The 17,801-nt window shown below is 28.3% G+C and overlaps 1 protein-coding gene across 2 annotated transcripts in view; it reads right to left on the reverse strand.

The window, feature by feature from the left end:
• The window catches only part of LOC109601390 (MICAL-like protein 1), a 61,269-nt gene that overhangs the window by 10,835 nt on the left and 32,633 nt on the right, over positions 1 to 17,801 (reverse strand). For both annotated transcript variants that reach the window (XM_020017632.2, XM_049967173.1), the window contains one exon: positions 10,256 to 10,440. In XM_020017632.2, coding sequence (XP_019873191.2) covers positions 10,256 to 10,440 — 185 coding nt within the window. The remainder of the gene's footprint in view (positions 1 to 10,255; positions 10,441 to 17,801) is intronic.

Genomic DNA, 17,801 nt, shown 5'->3' on the forward strand with positions numbered 1-17,801 from the left:
TTGTCAACGCAATCAAGGACGGAATCTACCCGAGAGAGCCCAAGGAAAAATCGTTTTATCGGTTTAATACGCGCTTCGGGTCAAATGTTAATTAAAATATATTTTTCATTATTGCGAAGGTTCGCAAAATGTCGATCGCTATCGATGAGTGTTAAGCTGTAATTACGGAGCCGTTGTGAAACGAATGCGTGGCCAAGAATAAGCGATCTTTAACTTGCATGTTTTGTTTGCTCTTTGTTGGCCGTTCGTCCAAGGTTCACACCACGTTAATACAACCAACGAGACTATAAAATAAAATAAAATAAAAAAGAGGTGAGGAAAGTGTGGAAAAACTTTCGATTTCGAGATAGGTGATACGGGTGAAAGCCAGTTCTAATTACCAGTTTGACACTCGATTAACTGATCTTTTTCGTTTCGATTTCCTATCGAGATTCGCGGCACCCGATGATGGAACGACGTCTGTCCATATTCGGAGCAGATCTCGTTTATTTTCGATTTAATTGGACTCGGGGGTTCATTAGACCGGGTTTTTGTACACGAAATAATTATAAACAATTACAGTAACTGGTACCGGTCATTCTTGAAGCGGAGAGCTCGTTTCTGTAATCGGTTCCTCGTCGTTTCGAATTATAATATTTGCAATTGGCGGACGTTTATTATTATTTAATGGGTTTCCAGAAATCGGTGACAGGTGTGATGCACCTAACTCGTCTAGTTATTAGCCATAAAAAACTTTCACTGCACGGAGAAGAAAGTCTATCGAAAAATGGGTGTATCGATATCACATAAAAATAATAATAAAAAAAAAACGAATCACACGCAAAAGTGCATTTAGAAACCGAAAGTGAAAAACTTAAATGTTGCCAAAGCATTTCGCTTGGTGCACTTTCACAGGGTCACGGCGAAGCCGCTCTGCTCTGCATCGTATCTGGACCGATTTTCTCGATCAAGATCGAACCGTTAAGGTTGTGGCACTCAGTCTCTTACACTTGTGGTTGTTTTTATGCTTTATACTTTTGGTGTTTTTTTATGATATAATTACTGAAAATTTGACAACAGTCTTCGTTCTTCCAATATGTTTGCCCAGTATTACGAGGGTAAATGGGTAAAACTATCACACTCAACCTCTTACACTTTTGAATGTTTTTATGCGATTCTCTCAAGTGGTTTTTGAAGACTTGACTACAGTCTTTGTACTTCCAATATTTTGAACTATTACTACTCTCAATTATACCATGGATAAATGGGTAAACTATCACAGTCAGCTTCGTACATTTTTGATCGTTTTATGCGATTCCCTTAAGTGGTAATTGAAAACTTGACAGTCTTCTTACTTCTAATGTTTTGGATCAGTATTAATTTTTCTTTATCTCAGAGATAAATGAAGAATATTGTCATACTCAACAAAGTGAGTGACACTTTTGGTTGTTTTATGCGATTCTCTGAAGTACATAATGAAGGTTTAACGACAGTCTGCATTATTCCAATGTTTTGGGCCAGTATTTCTTTTTTCGATTATCCCATAGAAGTGGTTATTGGAGACTACACGACAGTCTTACTATTTCCAATGTTTTGGGTCAGTATTGATTTTTCTTTATCACACTCATTTTGTTATAGTTTTGGTTGTTTTTATGCGATTCTCTGAAGTACAAAATGAAGATTTAAACAGAGTCTTCTTTATTCCAATGTTTTGGGCCAGTATATATTTTTTTTCATTTATCCCATAGATAAATGGGTAAGATTTTCACACTCAACTTTGAATATCTTATGCGATTCTCTAAAGTTGCTATTGGGAGCCTTGACGATAGTCTTACTACTTTCAATGTTTTGGGTCCGTATTGATTTTTCGTTATTCCAGGGATAAATAGGCAATATTGTCACATTCACTTTTTTACATTTTTGGTTGTTTTATGCAATTCTCTGAAGTACATAATGAAGATTTAAAGACAGTATTCATTCTTCCAATGTTTTGGACCAATATTTCTTTTCTCGATTATCCCATAGATAAATGGGTAAGATTTTCACACTTTGATTATCTTTATGCGATTCTCCCAAGTAGTTATTGGAGATTTGCCGATAGTCTTACTACTTTCAATGTTTTGGGCAAGTATTGATTTTACGTTATCCCAGGGATAAATAGGCAATATTGTCACACTCACTTTGTTACACTTTTGGTTGTTTTATGCGATTCTCTGAAGTACATAATGAAGATTTAACGACAGTCGTCATTATTCCAATGTTTTGGGCCAGTATATCTCTTTTTGATTATCCCATAGATAAATGGGTAAGATTTTAACACCCAACTTTGATTGTCTTTATGTGATTCTCTCAAGTGGTTATTGGAGACTAGACGACAGTTTTACTATTTCCAATGTTTTGGGCAAATATTGATTTTTCTTTATCCCGGGGATAAATGGGGAATATTGTCACACTCATTTTGTTACAGTTTTGGTTGTTTTTATGCGATTCTCTGAAGTACATAATGAAGATTTAAAGACAGTCTTCATTATTCCAATGTTTTGGACCAGTATTTCTTTTTTCGATTATCCCATAGAAAAATGGGTAATATTTTCACACTTAACTTTGATTATCTTTATGCGATTCTCTCAAGTGGTTATTGGAGACTTGACTACAGTCTTACTACTTCCAATGTTTTGGGTCAGTATTGATTTTTCTTTATCCCAGGGATAAATGGGGAATATTGTCACACTCACTTTGTTACACTTTTGATTGTTTTATGCGATTCTCTGAAGTACATAATGAAGGTTTAACGACAGTCTTCATTATTCCAATGTTTTGGGCCAATATTTCTATTTTCGATTATCCCATAGATAAATGGGTAAGATTTTCACCCTCAACTTTGATTATCTTTATGCGATTCTCTCAAGTGGCTATCGGAGACTTGACGATAGTTTTACTACTTTCAATGCTTTGGGTCAGTATTAATTTTTCGTTATCCCAGGGATAAATGGACAATATTGTCACACTCACTTTTTTACACTTTTGGTTGTTTTATGTGATTCTCTGAAGTACATAATGTAGATTTAACGACAGTCTTCGTTATTCCAATGTTTTGGATCAGTATTACTTGTCTAGATTATCCCAAGGGTAAATGGGTAATATTATCACGCTCAAACTCGTATACATTAGATTATTTTTATGCGATTTTCTTAAGTGGTTACTGAAGATTTGACAACAGTCTTACTACTTCCAATGTTTTGGGCCAGTATTGATTTTTTTTATCCCACGGATAAATGAACAATATTGTCACATTCAGTTTGTTAGACTTCTGGTTATTTTTATGTGATTCTCTGAATGTATTGAATGTGATTATTGAAGCATTGACAACAATCTTTGTTCTTCCAACGTCTTGGTGCATATTAATTTTTTGTTACCACATAATAAACTTCTAGCTGATTTAATGTGATTTTTTCGTATATTTATTAAAAATTAGACAACAGTTAAGAAATAGTATGTATTACTAGTTAATACATAAAGAAATGGGTAAAATAGCTTTTGGTACTTGTCTCTTATACTTATTACATTGATACAAATGGTTATAGAAGAATTGACAACATTTTTCTAATACTTTGGACAAAGATTTACCTTTCCTTATCCCATGAGGAAATAGTAAAGACAAAAATGAGATTAACGGGAACGATTTTAATAAGCACGTTGCCGGACAGGCAGTTAATAGAAATGTAACATTTCTATATCGGCGCCCCTTTTGTTCAGCCGTTTTGTGAATCGAAACCGCCAACGGTTGTGGAAACAACAATGGTACTAGTTCGAACGCGATCGATGATATCGTCTTACCGTTAGGAGCAAATACGTACAAACAATATTTTCTCTTCGACTTTGATGTCCACCGAAGAGAACTCATCCCGAATGTGCAGTTTGAAGATTTCCTGGTGGAACGACCCGTGATCGCAGTGTAATTACTTAAACATCTCACATTACGCAATTAATAGCCAGGCGAGCATGGCCAAAAAGGACAAAAACGAAATTAATTTGAATTTCTGCCGATGGTGACGGCGACGGTCGTTCTTTTGCTGCACGTCTCGCTAATTGAGCCACATGTCATTAAAAACCAACGGTAAAACCGTTCGATTAGAAAACGAACACTATCTGTTAATATTAATAGAGCAATTAAGATGCAATTTTGCTGAAATTAACTATACGGTTATGGAGATAACGTTTTTATCATATTGGATATTTTTCCACTTTATTCTTCGTTTTGTGTTTGATGAGAACTAATATAAGGTAATTTGCATTTCATTCTAAATTTAAATACATATTTTAATACTTTTTATAATTAATTTTTATGTTTTTTTTATCTTCTTTAGGTATTTATTTGTGGTGATTAGTTTTATTTTCTTCAAAGGTGGGACAAATTGACAATTTTTTTCAAAGTTTACATTTATTTTTGTTTTGAAGATATTCAAATTTTGTAGAGAATTTTAATTTTGATAACATATATTTCACATCATGCCCCTTTTGTTTTTTAACAATCTTCATGACTTATATCTTATAAGAAATGTAGATTTCTTATTAAAATTAAATTAATTAAATAAAAATTCTATTTTCTAATTTTATAAAAAAAGTTTTTGATCTTATGTCCTATTTTATCATTTTATAAGAAATTTTAATGAACCTGTATCTCAATTTTTGAAGTTTTGTAATAGTTCCAAGCAAAATATATGAATTTTTATATAAAAATTTCAATCTTCACAATAAAATTTAGGAATGATGCTAGTGTGCCCTTAAAATTATAAAATTTTATAAAAATTTACAAAAAATTCATGATTTTGTCCCTAATTGTGATATTCTTGTAAATTATCTTGTCTGAAAATATTATTTTTTTTACATTCATATTTTTTTATTATGATTTTTGGCACTTTTAATTAATCTTAAAAAGAATATTTTGACACGCAAATTTTGGATTTTTGTAATATTTCAGGATTTCTGTCTCAAAATTTCTATGACCTTGAAAATTATTTTATTTTTAGTCTTCTCAAACTTTGAGAAAATCCTGATTTTTTGTATTACAGCAATTTTAATACTTTTTCAGATATTTTGAAGAATGTTATTACACAGAATTTTTTACTTTACGATATTTACTCTCTAAACATATTTCATAACTTTTTTTGTCCAAAATTATTTTGTCACCTTACAGTTTATTTTACTTTGAAAAACATAACTTTTTATATTAATAATATTTTAATAAGATAATATTTTAAAAGATAATAAAATAAAATCTTAATTTTTGGTTGTTTTAAAAATTTTGAATAATTTTACATTTTATTTTAAAAAATTAACTTGTAAAACTATTTTTTAACTATTATTTTATATTTCATATACAAAATTTCATAATTTTGACCTTGAAAATTATTTTTGATCTTTTGAAATTTTGAAATTTTTAAAAAAATCTAAAAAAAAATATATTTTTTACATTAACAATAAATTTTTATTATTATGAAATTCTGATTTTTTGTACTTTTTACTTTACGGCCATATCAAACATTCTTAGAAAAAATTGTGTATAAAATTGTTGTGATCTTATAATTTATCTCGATTTTAAAAACATAACTTTTTTTTATTATGATAAAACCTTGCTTTTTGGGGATTTCAAGATTTTTGAATATTTTTACAATTTTCTTTTAAAAAAGTTAATTTTTTAAAAGAAAATATTTTATATTTTATTTACAAAATTTCATAATTGTTGTTATAAAATTTATGAGATCTCGAAAACTATTTTATTTTTGACCTTTTGAAATTTAAAAATTTCAAATTTTTCAAAATTTGCTAAAAAAATTATATGACATGAAAAAATATACATATTTTTTACATTAACAATAAATTTTTATTATTATGACATCATTTTTTGTTATTAAAGTTTTGTAAAATATTTTGAACAATGTTAAAATTATCACACAGAATTTTTTACTTTACGATATTTATTCTCAAAACATGTTTGATAACATATCAAATATTTCGCAACATTGTTAGAAATATTTTTTTATATTCTTCTTTAAAAAAAATCAACTTTTTTCAACAATTCTTTTATTTATATTAAATATTTTATGTACAAAATTTGATGATTTTTGTTCTAAAATTTATGTGACCTTGAAAATTATTTTCACTTTTAACATTTTATGAAATTTTGAAATTCTAAATGGTGTGGGACATATAAAACTTTAAAATATATAAACTTTTCTTCATTTTTTTACTAAAATTTAATCATTTTTTCCCCTGAAATTCTTGTAAAGAGCAAATTATCTTAAAAATATTATATTTATTATGATGAAATTCTTTTTTTACCATTTTGTAAGATATCTCAAATTTTGTAAATTATCTTAGAATTTTTCGTAATTTTCTTAAGACACCATATTTTTCAAAGTCGTATCTTGTTTTTATAATATTTTTCTTGCAGTAAAAATAGGCTTTATAGGCGAGATGTATTAGTTAATTGATAAATATTGCCTCACCCATGCAAATAACAATTTCAAAGAAACCTTGCATAATAAAAATTGCAAAAAAATGATCAGGTGTTAATAAATCTTCGCTTACGACTTCGAACCTATTGTGCAAACCAAATTGCAAAAATTCCAAGAGAACAATCCGACTAATTACAGACGAGTATTCACCGATTTATCCGGCCGCAATAAAAGTCAAAGTTAGTTTATTGTGCACATAAAATTAGCATTTACTGCCACGATTTTGTAATATCATTCATTGGCCAATATATTATTTTTTTGTCTGCATTGTGTACGGCACAAAGCCGCCTCCACGTCAATCGAACCCATGCCGGGCCACCCGAAACGGCGAAACCCTCCGCTAACGCGGTGCACCGAATGGAATCGCCCCAAAACCCATGACCAGGATGCGACGGAGGCGAAAATTTATATGCAAATCGCTGCTTCCTATACGCGGCAATTAATCGAACGCCCGGCAATAACACGGCTTAAATGATCGAGGAAGAGTACGTTTTACGACATGATTTCTAAGGTTGGATATCTTGTAATCTGACGCCGTACACACGGCTATTTAATTATTCATCAATTTTTGCATGCCGTCTCGCCGCTTTTCAATTGCCAATCGAACACGATGCCGGCATTGTTTCGGTGCAATGGAACTGGTTCCCGTTGCACGAGAACAAAGTAATCGAAAGTGGACCGGTGAAACCGAAAAATAAATCGCCATTACATAAATCGGTCAGCGGATAACTAGAAATCAATTAATATTAATGTTATTTTCTCTTTTGTACTCTGTGCCTCCATATAACATATTTATTGATCATCTGGTGCTTGCCCAATTCGTTAATTCGATTTGTAACGTTAAGTAATATCCTGCGGTGTATAAATCGCCGAAACTGAGGTGTGTAACGCTAATCGACAGTTTAGCAAAATATATTATCGATTTTTCGTGTCTGTGAAAGTTCGGGCGCGTTGCGAGAAAAAAATTATTAAACTATTATCGTAAATTACGTTAAATATGGGTGCTACTATGCTTGTTTGAGTTCGATCGTATGTTATGAGACACACCCGGTTTTAATTATGTGGTTTTGTTCCAATGATTTAACGAGAGAATGAATTACATTAAGCTGAATTTTTAAAAAGGTTAATAACAATAATATTAATAATTAAATGAAATTGCACAATATATTTTTAAATAATTTATTAATTTATTATTATTACAATAATATATTTAAATGTAAGCACAAATTTTAACAAAATCTTCTAATAATAAAATAATCAAACTAAGGAGGATTAGAGAATTGATGAAAATTTAATATTCAATAAAAAACTATGTTTAATAATTATGACATTGACCCTCAAAAGAACAGAAAAATAAACTCCACAAATTCAATAAATTGTAAAGTGGGTTTACAGAAAAAGTAATAATTATTATTTATTACATGTACTAATTGAATATAGTAACAAAAATATTAATTTTAGAATTAAGAAAATAATGAAAAAGAAAAAGCTTTAAGAATAAATAAACTTTATCACATTTTCCTCTTTTAGAAGGAACAAAATATTATAAAATATGTTCTGAAATGAGCTCCAAAAACTCAGTCAATCGTAAAGTGGGTTTTACAGAAAAAGAAATCATAATTATTATATAATAAAACATGTACCAATAGAATATAGTAACAAAAATCTATATATTAATTTTAGAATTAAGGAAATAATGACAAAGAAAAAGTTTTAAGAATAAATAAAATATATGACATTTTCCTCTTTCAGCAGAAACAAAAAATTACAAAATATGTTGTGAAATAAACTCCACAAACTCAATAAATTGTAATGTGGATTTTACAGAAAAAGTAATAATAATTATTATTTACTAAAACTTGTACTAATGGAATAGAGTAACAAAAATATAAATATTAATTTCACAATCAAGAAAATAATGAAAAAGAAAAAGCTTTAGGACTAAATAAAATTTATGACATTTTCTTCTTTTAGAAGGAACAGAAAATTACAAAACATGTTCTGAAATAAACTCCACAAATTAAATAAATTGTAAAGTGGGTTTTACAGAAAAAGTAATAATTATTATTTACTATTACAAGTACTAATTGAATATAGTAACAAAAATCTATATATTAATTTTAGAATTAAGAAAATAAAGAAAAAGAAAAAGCTTTAAGAATAAATAAAATTTATGACATTTTCCTCTTTCAATAGGAATAAAAATTTACAAAATATATTGTGATATAAGCTCCACAAACTCAATAAATTGTAATGTGGATTTTACAGAAATAGTAATAACAATTATTATTTACTAAAATATGTACTAATGGAATAGAGTAACAAAAATATAAATATTAATTTTACAATCAAGAAAATAATGAATAAGAAAAAGCTTTAAGAATAAATAAAATTTATGACATTTTCTTCTTTCAGAAGGAACAAAAAATTACAAAATATGTTCTGAAATAAGCTCCACAAAGTCAATCGTAAAATGGGTTTTACAGAAAAAATAATATTAATTATTATTTATTAAAACATGTACTAATAGAATATAGTAACAAAAATCTAGATACTAGTTTTAAAATTAAAAAAATAATGAAAAAGAAAAAAGCTTTAAGAATAAATAAAATTGATCACATTTTCTTCTTTCAGAAGGAACAAAAAATTACAAAATATATTCTGAAATAAGCTCCACAAAGTCATCAATTGTAAAGTGGGTTTTACAGAAAAAATATTAATTATTATTTATTAAAACATGTACTAATAGAATATAGTAACAAAAATCTAAATATTAGTTTTAAAATTAAGAACTAATGAAAAAAAACCTTTAAGAATACATAAAATTGATGACCTTTTCCTCTTTCAGAAGGAACAAACAATTACAAAGTATGTTCTGAAATAAGCTTCACAAACTCAATCAATTGTAAAGTGGGTTTTACAGAAAAATAATAATTATTGTTTAGTAAAACATGTACTAATAGTATATAGTAACAAAAATCTAAACCTTTAAAAATAAATTTATGACATTTTCCTCTTTCAGAAGGGACAAAAAAGTTTTATAGAAAGAGTAATAAAAATTATTATTTACTAAAATATGAACCAATAAAATATACTAACAAAAATCTAGATATTAATTTTAAAATAAAGAAAATAATTTAAAGCTTAAAAAATAAATCATATAACTTTATTCTCTTTCAAAAAAAAAAAAAAAAATAAATTAATAAAATTACAAAATATGTACTGGAATAAGCTCCAAGTCTCAAAAAATTATAAAATAAGAATTAAGAATTAAGCTCCAGAAATAGTAATTGCCTACTGAATATGTCATACAGTTAGAATTTATGGTACTTTCCCCCATTCGAAATAAATCACAAACAAGATACAAATAAAGCGAAACAAACAGATTGAATTATATCAAAAATTTATCCGCCCATAAAGGACAATGGAGGAGTCGCTTTTAACGAAATCGAAAACGTAAATAACGTTCTGCCTCCGACAGTTTTTTCTGGCTTATCTCGTTCATACGATAAAAAATAAAACGTCCGGAAAAAATTGATAGCGAATCTAAATCGCGAAATTATGAAAAGCCTAACAATATTTCCTCGTTCACAAATGAAACAATCTACATACCTCTACACAACAATCAACAACTGAGCATAACGAACGAAATTATCGGAGGAAGTTTCAAATACCGCATTGATAAGCCAGTGACACAAAATTATAACCCCACCCGGGTAAAAACCACACCGATATGTCGTTAAAAATTTAATTCTTACCTGAGACTCCGAACGCCTGATAAAACTGCGAAAGGTACGTCAAAATGGAAAGACGATCCGGAACGGTGTACTCAACCATGTCCTCCGGTTCCAATAGTGCGGGGATTCCCAAATACTGCTCCGCAACCCGGAATGCTAGCTCATTGTTATGGTAGATGTCATCTTTGTTCAGTTTCGAGAAGTCACTGCAAAAATAAATATGCATATAAAATGCGTCTTTCAAGGTAACCATTCGCATTCATTGAACGAGGAAGAGCAGGAAATCTGTAGTAAAATGTTGTTTCCATGTACAGCAAGGATTAATTATAATAAATAGTGTCGTATCGTTTTTTTAATGTTTGAACGTCTGGAAATTCAATAGCATAAAATCTTTGTTAGGTATTCAAGTACATTTGTGACATTATGGTTTATTTAATGGGTATATTGTAATTGTCGTGTTTGTTGTTTTAAGAATTTTATGTATCTAGAATTTCTACGTTAATTAAATTTTTATTAATACTTTTGGAATATGGAAATTTTCTTTTGTTTTTATAGTAAGTCGAGTGTGATAAACACAAAAATTATATTCACTATTTACGTAATGGAGATTATCAAAAGGCAGTTTGGTGAACTTAAGATTGTAGATGAAACTAAGTTTAAAGGGAAGTATTTAGCTGATGTTCCATTTGTCTTAATGAATGCTTCTACGCAAGGTTCCCCATGCGGCGTGTTCACTTTCTGGATGACTTTTATCCCCTAACACTTAACAATGGAAACTGAAGCTGCTCTTCATCTTATGTAGGACCTTGTGAACTAAAAAAGTACTTTCTTGATATCGGTAATTCAAAAAACTGGATACGAAACTCTTATTCAACTATTATAAGTTGATTTAATTGTTTGATTTTTGAGCGATTAGACAAAAAGAATATTGAAAGTTTTCAAGTAAAATTCTCCCTGCTTTTCGTGACAATTTAACTAAATTTTAGTCCCTGCTTCATTATAAAGACAAAATACAGTAATCGACTGAGGAAGCTGAATCTAAATTATGTTTAGAATTGGTTAAATTACTCCGGTAATCGACTCCATTAGGGATTAACCGGCAAGTCGGATCAAGATTATTAATATTTCGTTAGAAAGGTGATTAAATGATGCATCCAACCATACCTAATTCCTCTCATTCAGAAGAAAAATAACTGAGTGACAGTTGAAGAAAGTTTAAATTTAATGCAATTTTGTCAATTTTCACTCACTTGCTATTTTCGTAATTTATTTCAGTATGTCAGTCAGTCTGTCAAGAATACATTTCTAATAGATTATAGTATTTCAAGTCCAAGGCTAAGATCATATACGAAATAAAAATGTTGTACTAAAAAGAATAAGAAAACAGTGTATAAGTTTACTTCACTCATACAGGTTAAGGTGATAAACAATGGCTATAATATTAAAATATTTAATTTAAATAAAAATTAAATAAAATATTTAATTTAAAATTAAAAAAATAATAAAATATTTAATTTAAAATTAAAAAAATAATAAAATATTTAATTTAAAATTAAATAAAAATTATTACATTTAATTTAAAATTAAAAAAATTTTCGCATATTATCAAAAAGTAAATTGTAGTTGATATTTTAAAAATGAGTGTTTTTCGGGTTAATAAATTTTTGGTATAATACAAATGTTCCAATTGGTATGTACAAGTCATAATGTTTCAATTAATTCTCATTTATTCTAAGACATTTTCATACCAATTCAATTTCGATTTCCAAATTCAAATAAAACTATTAAAATTCATTTTCTATTCTTCGGAAATCTAGGTGGTCAAAGTGATGAACAATGTGAAAGGTTTGACAACACATGACTGAAATAGAAAAGAAGATATTCAAGATTCAAGAAGGAGCAAAAGAGAGTTGAAGAAAACATAAAACTAAAAGCTCTTTATACATTTCAAATGTATGAAATATTAAGATATATAACGGTAAATTTAAATATTGATTGTTGATTTTCATTTCTTATCCGATATTGGTTCACTTGGAATATTAGTATTACTTATTATTTGAAATTCAAACTTATACTCATAGTTCCACATACCTTTATTAAATTTTCAAACTTCTTTAAGAAATTGAACAAAAAAAGATACTTATTTTGTCAAAAATTCTTAAAATTCTTGTATTTCTACTTACTCTTAGATAAACTATCACGAATGGCAAAAAGAGCTTTGAGGATTCTTCTTGTCTTATCACCCAAATATCATTGAAAAATATATTGAAACAACGATTCATGTTGCTTAATGCTTAAATTATTATTATTATTGCTCATATTTGTGACCATAAACGGGTTACGAATCTGTTTTTCATCATTACCAGTATGGGGAAAGTATCTTTTCAATCCATCAGATAGTTGAATAAGATAAAGAATGAACTCAAACAATTTTTCAAAATTCAATTTTTTTGTAGATAGAAATAGAAGCGGTCATTGTCAAAGCAAGTTTTATCTTCAAATCTGAATTTGATGTCACTATCGTTCAAAAATAATTAGATTTCTTGACAATGTTGAACAAACCGAGCTAATTATTTGTTTTGATATCCACCAGTACGTAATTTTTGCTATGTTTATCTACGATTAATTGGAGTACCTCATGCTGGTAAGAGAAGAGAAGAGAGATGAAGGAAGAGAAAAAAAAAAGAGAAGAAAGGCGAGAAGAGAAGAGAGAAAAAGGAAGGGAAGAGAAGAGAGGTGAAAGAAGAAGGAAGTAAAAAAAGGAAAGAGAAGAGAGAACAAGGAAGGAAAGAGAAGAGAAATAAAGGAAGAGAAGAGAAAAGAGAAAAAAGAAGGGAAGAGAAGAAGGAAGGGAAGATAAGGGAGAAGACGGAAGAGAAGATAAGAGAGAAGAAGGAAGTAAAAAAAGGAAAGAGAAGAGAGAACAAGGAAGGAAAGAAAAGAGAGATAAAGGAAGAGAAGAGAAAAGAGAAAAAAGAAGGGAAGAGAAGAAGGAAGGGAAGATAAGAGAGAAGACGGAAGAGAGAAGAAGGAAGAGATGAGAGAAGAAAGAAGGGTGGAGAAGAGAGAAGAAGAAAGAGAAGTGAAAAGAAAGAAGGGAAGAGAAGAGAAGGAAGAGATGACAGATGATAAGAAAAGAGAGAATGGAGAAGAGAAAATAGAAGAAAATAGTGAAGAGAAGGAAATAATACAAAAGTTAGAAAGAGAAGACAGAAGTGGGGACAAGTATGAAACTAAACAATACGAAAATAATTGTTAAATGTTTGTATTTATCACAATCGAATTACCCTAAAATCCATATTTCAAATGTAATCAATAAAAATTAATGTATAAATTTCTGGTACATAAAAATATTAATCAACCAACACAACAGTTTCAATAAACCCATAAAATAAACCATACAGAATAATTCATTTCACTAAGCATTAAGTAAAATTATGAACTAAAAAACACAATTTGTCATATTACCCTAAAATATGTAAAAGTAAATTTCTATATTTTTACTGCAAAGTAGTGTTATTTATTTTATAGGTTTTATCATTTCTTAATATCATATTTAATGTGATTTTTTTGGTTTTTATTGTCAATATCAATTTTATTACCGTGTACATTTTGAGAAAGTTTGTCACATTAGGATTTACAACTTGAAACTTTCATACTTTGCAATATTCACTTATTTGTTTTTAAATTTAGTAATTAACAAGGAGAATCAGAATGATATTTGTGTTGTTGCTTCAGTACTTTATTATCAAAATTAATATTTATGAGTCACAAATCAATCATTAAAAATGTACTTTCTCCTCACACAAATAAATCTGGTACATTTTTGACGTTTTCCCTTATGTCTATAGTCAGCCATTTAATAGCTGCACCTGTTAAGTTTTCCCTCAATACACATAACACAAATAAAACATATTCATTTCAAAAAAACTCGTGAGAATCACTGATACAATTAAAGCGCTTCCCGCATTAATTTTTTAATTTAAAATAAAGATTTTCATCCAGATACGTTGGTTTTTTCTCATGTAAACATTATATAACTGTATCCGGGCTTATCTGATACACAAAACCATTGTATTAATTTTTTTTACTTGACACGTACTTTTGTCCGAATGGTTTTGCAAGAGCAGGGAAAAGGCGAGAATAAATACGATACGGCCGCGTTAAATTTCTATTATGTAAACTAGTTTTACCTGTTTCAGGTCGTTTTTGAAAGAAAGTAGCCGAACGAAATTATGTATGCGACAATTAAACATATTAACATGCAAATGTAAAACGTGAAAAAAGTGTGTTAATATGGACGTAACATATTTCTAATTAATACGTTGCCGATTAAAAAACAAATTATGTTTTACATGTGTGAGAACCGAAGAGATTTAGAAATTCATATGTAAAAATGGACGCCAGGTTTTGTGTGATATACGATACGCGAGACACGAGATTATTTTACACACTCTAGTTGCGGTAATTGAACTGACGTGTGCACAAACACGATATGCGTAATATTATTTCAACCGACCGAAATCGATTCTAATTAATACGAGTGGACGCATAACGCCGGATTAATCCGTCTGAAGACCGTTTTCGGTTCGTTGACATCGAAAACTGGACACATTATTTACATAAAAAATCGTCGCATACTGAAAAACTAGTAGTTTTGTGTGTTTCTACGGTTTAGATCGGATCAAAAGTGTGCTACCTGTTCAAAAACGAGTTTCGGACGAGCTTGTGCCTTGTCTTTACTCTCACAAATACTTTTATTTGTGCTGAGTAATGAAATTAGTTTTATGTGCTCATGTACAAATTATTTTTTACGATCTGTAGAAATTTTTGACCTAAAATCAAACCGTAAAAGACATTATAATAAAAACAGAATAGCAGAATGAAGAAAATTACTAGTCAAAAGATTAAAAATAAAGAAACATTAAGGGGTAAAAACTATTAATGGAGCAGGGTTTAAGATGTTAAAATATAAGATTAATCTTATTAATTTTAAAAAGGGATAAGATGAGAAATTAACTTTAATTACAAGACACGGAGAACTTAAGATCTAAATAAGGAAATCAAGCCAATTAACAGGTACTTCAGAATGAAGTCAAACAAGAGTTTAAGATCAATGAAGGAGTGTAACAGATATAAAGATAAAACTAAGCATACAAATCAATAAAGTAAAAAATTCAAAGACAAACAACTAATGCAAGACGTTAAAATGAAAGACAAATATTAAAACAACACTATCAGAAAAGTGAAATGAGACAAACTTTGATTACAAAGGATGAAATATTAAGTTAATTAACAAGAACTGTAGAATGAAGTAAGCAAAGTGATTGATAAAAATAAACGAAACAAAGACAACAGTAAACTTTAAAATGAATTTAATAAAGTGGTTGCTAAAGCTAAATGAAAGGGAGTAACATACAAAATAAAGACAAAACTAGATATAAAACTCAATAAACTACGAAAATTCTTAGGCAAACAATTGATTGATCACTGAATAAAACCTTAAAATAGAGGAAAATCTATTAAAACCTCTACACCAACAGATGGTTAAAAATGATTAATCAAAGGTTAATTTTAAAATATAGAAAAGTTGAGATCAAACCTAAAAAATATCAAGCAAATTAACAGAAACTTTAGAATGAAGTCAATAAAGAAATTGATAAAGATAAATGAAAGTGGATAACAAACGAAACAAAAACAGAACTAAACATTAGTCAATAAAATAAGGCAAACAATTGATTAAACACTGATCAAAGCATTAAAATAGAGAAAAAATATTAAAACTTTCTAAAATAGCAGTGAGATGAGAATGATCAATCATTGTTTAATTATAATACATAGAAAAATTGAGACCCAAACACGAAAATTATCAAGTAAATTAACAAAATCTCTATAATGAACTCAATAAAGTGGTTGCTAAAGATAAATGAAAGAGAATAACAAGCGAAACAAAAACAAAACTAGATATAAATAAAAGTCAATAATCTAAGAAAATTCTAAGGCAAACAATTGATTAATCACTGAGCAAAACCTTAAAATAGAGAAAAACTATTAAAACTCTCTACACTAACAGAGAGATGAAAATAATCAAAGGTTAATTTTAAAATATAGAAAAGTTGAGATCAAACACAAAAAATATCAAGTAAATTAACAAAAACTTTAGAATGAAGTCAATAAAATGATTGATAAAGAAATGAAAGTGGATAACAAACGAAACAAAGTGTAAACTAGACATTTGTCAATAAACTAAGAAAATTCGAAGGCAAACAATTGATTAAACACTGATCAAAACATTAAAATAGGGAAAAAATATTAAAACTCTTTAAAATACCAATGAGATGAAAATGATTAATCAAAGTTTAATTGTAAAACATTGAAATGGTGAGAAGACTCAAACACGAAAATTATCAAGTAAATTAACAAACACTCTAGAATGAACTTAATAAAGTGGTTGCTAAAGATAAATGAAAGAGTAACAAACAAAACAAAGACAAAGTCAATAAATTAAGAAAATTGGATGTTAAACAATTGATTGAACACTGATCATAACATTAAAATAGTGAAAAATATTAAAACTTTTAAATACCAGTGACATGAAAATAATCAAAGTTTAATAGTAAAACATATAAAAATTGAGACCCAAACACGAAAATTATCAAGTAACTTAACAAAAACTGTAGAATGAACTTAATAAAATGGTTGGTAAAGATAAATGAAAGAGAGTAACAAACGAAATATAGACAAAACAAGATTTAAAAGTCAATTAACTAAGAAAATTCTAAGACAAACAATTGATTGATCACTGAGTAAAACCTTAAATTAGAGGAAAACTATTAAAACTCTTAAATTAAAACAATGATCAATCAAAGGTTAATTGTAAAAGATAGAAAGGTTGGGTTCAAACCCAAAAAATATCAAGTAAATTAACAAAAAAACTTTAGAATGAAGTCAGTAATGTTTATAAAGATAAATGAAGACCAAACTAGATATTTGTCAATAAACTAAAAAAACTCAAAGGCAAAAAATTGATTGAACACTGATCAAAACATTAAAGTAGGGGGAAAATATTAATACTTTAAAATACCAGTAAGATAAAAATGATCAAAGTTTAATTATAAGACATAGAAAAGTTGAGACCCATTAACAAAAACTCTAGAATGAACACAATGGTTGCAAAGATAAATTAAATAGAGTAACAAACGAAACAGACAAAACTATACATAAAAGTCAATAAATTAAGAAAATTCGAAGGTAAATAAATGATTGAACACATTTTAAAATAGGGGAACATTAAAACTTAACAGTGAGATGAAAATGATCAATCAAAATTTATTTATAAAACATAGAAAAGTTGAGACCCAAACACGAAAACTATCAAGTAAATTAATAAAAACTCTAGAATGTACTTAATACAGTGGTTGTTAAAGATAATACAATAAACCAAATATAGACAAAACTAGACATAAAAGTCAGTAAACTAAGAAAATTCGAAGGCAAACAAATAAAACTCTCTACACCAACAGTTAGATGAAAATGATCAATCAAAGGTCACTTGCAAAAGATAGAA

This window comes from Aethina tumida, chromosome 5, assembly GCF_024364675.1.
Source record: "Aethina tumida isolate Nest 87 chromosome 5, icAetTumi1.1, whole genome shotgun sequence".
Taxonomy (NCBI): Eukaryota; Metazoa; Arthropoda; class Insecta; order Coleoptera; family Nitidulidae; genus Aethina; species Aethina tumida.